Source organism: Morone saxatilis, unplaced genomic scaffold (genome assembly GCF_004916995.1).
Source record: "Morone saxatilis isolate NCDOM2014 unplaced genomic scaffold, NCSU_SB_2.0 Contig19, whole genome shotgun sequence".
Classification (NCBI taxonomy): domain Eukaryota; kingdom Metazoa; phylum Chordata; class Actinopteri; family Moronidae; genus Morone; species Morone saxatilis.
In genome coordinates this window covers 159,929-160,597 of record NW_023339751.1, presented here as the reverse complement: position 1 = coordinate 160,597, position 669 = coordinate 159,929, and the positions used below count along the sequence as shown (strand labels likewise).

The 669-nt window shown below is 38.0% G+C and overlaps 1 protein-coding gene across 1 annotated transcript in view; it reads right to left on the bottom strand.

The window, feature by feature from the left end:
• Positions 1-150, bottom strand: part of LOC118329386 (cystatin-F) — a 1,880-nt gene extending 1,730 nt beyond the window's left edge. The window contains exon 1 of the mRNA XM_035663541.1: positions 23-150. Within this exon, the coding sequence (XP_035519434.1) occupies positions 23-71 (49 nt within the window). The 5' untranslated portion in view covers positions 72-150. The remainder of the gene's footprint in view (positions 1-22) is intronic.
• Between the last annotated feature and the right edge of the window lie 519 nt (positions 151-669).

Below are 669 nucleotides of genomic sequence, written 5' to 3'. Positions count from 1 at the left end.
AAGAAAACAGGAAGTTTTTTACCCAGAACGCCGAGCAGAGAGACGAGCAGCAGCCTCTTCACTCCCATCATGCACTCTGTTTGTTTCCTGTGAGGTGACACTCTGACCACACATCAAACGTGACATCACTTCCTATCAGTGAAGACACTTCATGTGTGTCATCTTGCAGTCTGAAGCTTCAAACTCAGTTTCCCTGCATGCATTGCAGCTGATCAGTAACAGACAAGTGTGCCAATATTGATTAGCATTCAATCTAACACACCTGTTATCAGTTTAATTAAATATGATTGTAAACAATCAACAACTTGAATCAGAACAATCAGCTCATAAACTGAATCTTTATATTAAACTAAATATTAAACTAAATATTATAGTAAATATTGATTACAGGAAACACTCTGGTCGTCCTGTAAACTGATTGTAGGACAGAAACACTGAATGTGCTTCTAGTGACCGTTAAAGCTCCAGCAGAGTTTACAGCACTCTTAGCTCTGTTAGCACTGTTAGCTCTCACAAACCTTAATTTAAACACAAACACAAAGATTTTAGTGGAAATACGACATATAATTTTATTAGCAAGCAATTAAAAAAGAAGAAAAACAACCAATCACAGAGCAGCTCTGTTTGTTTTGCAGCTGGGCAGGAAGTGTGTTTGTGTGTGTCTGTGTG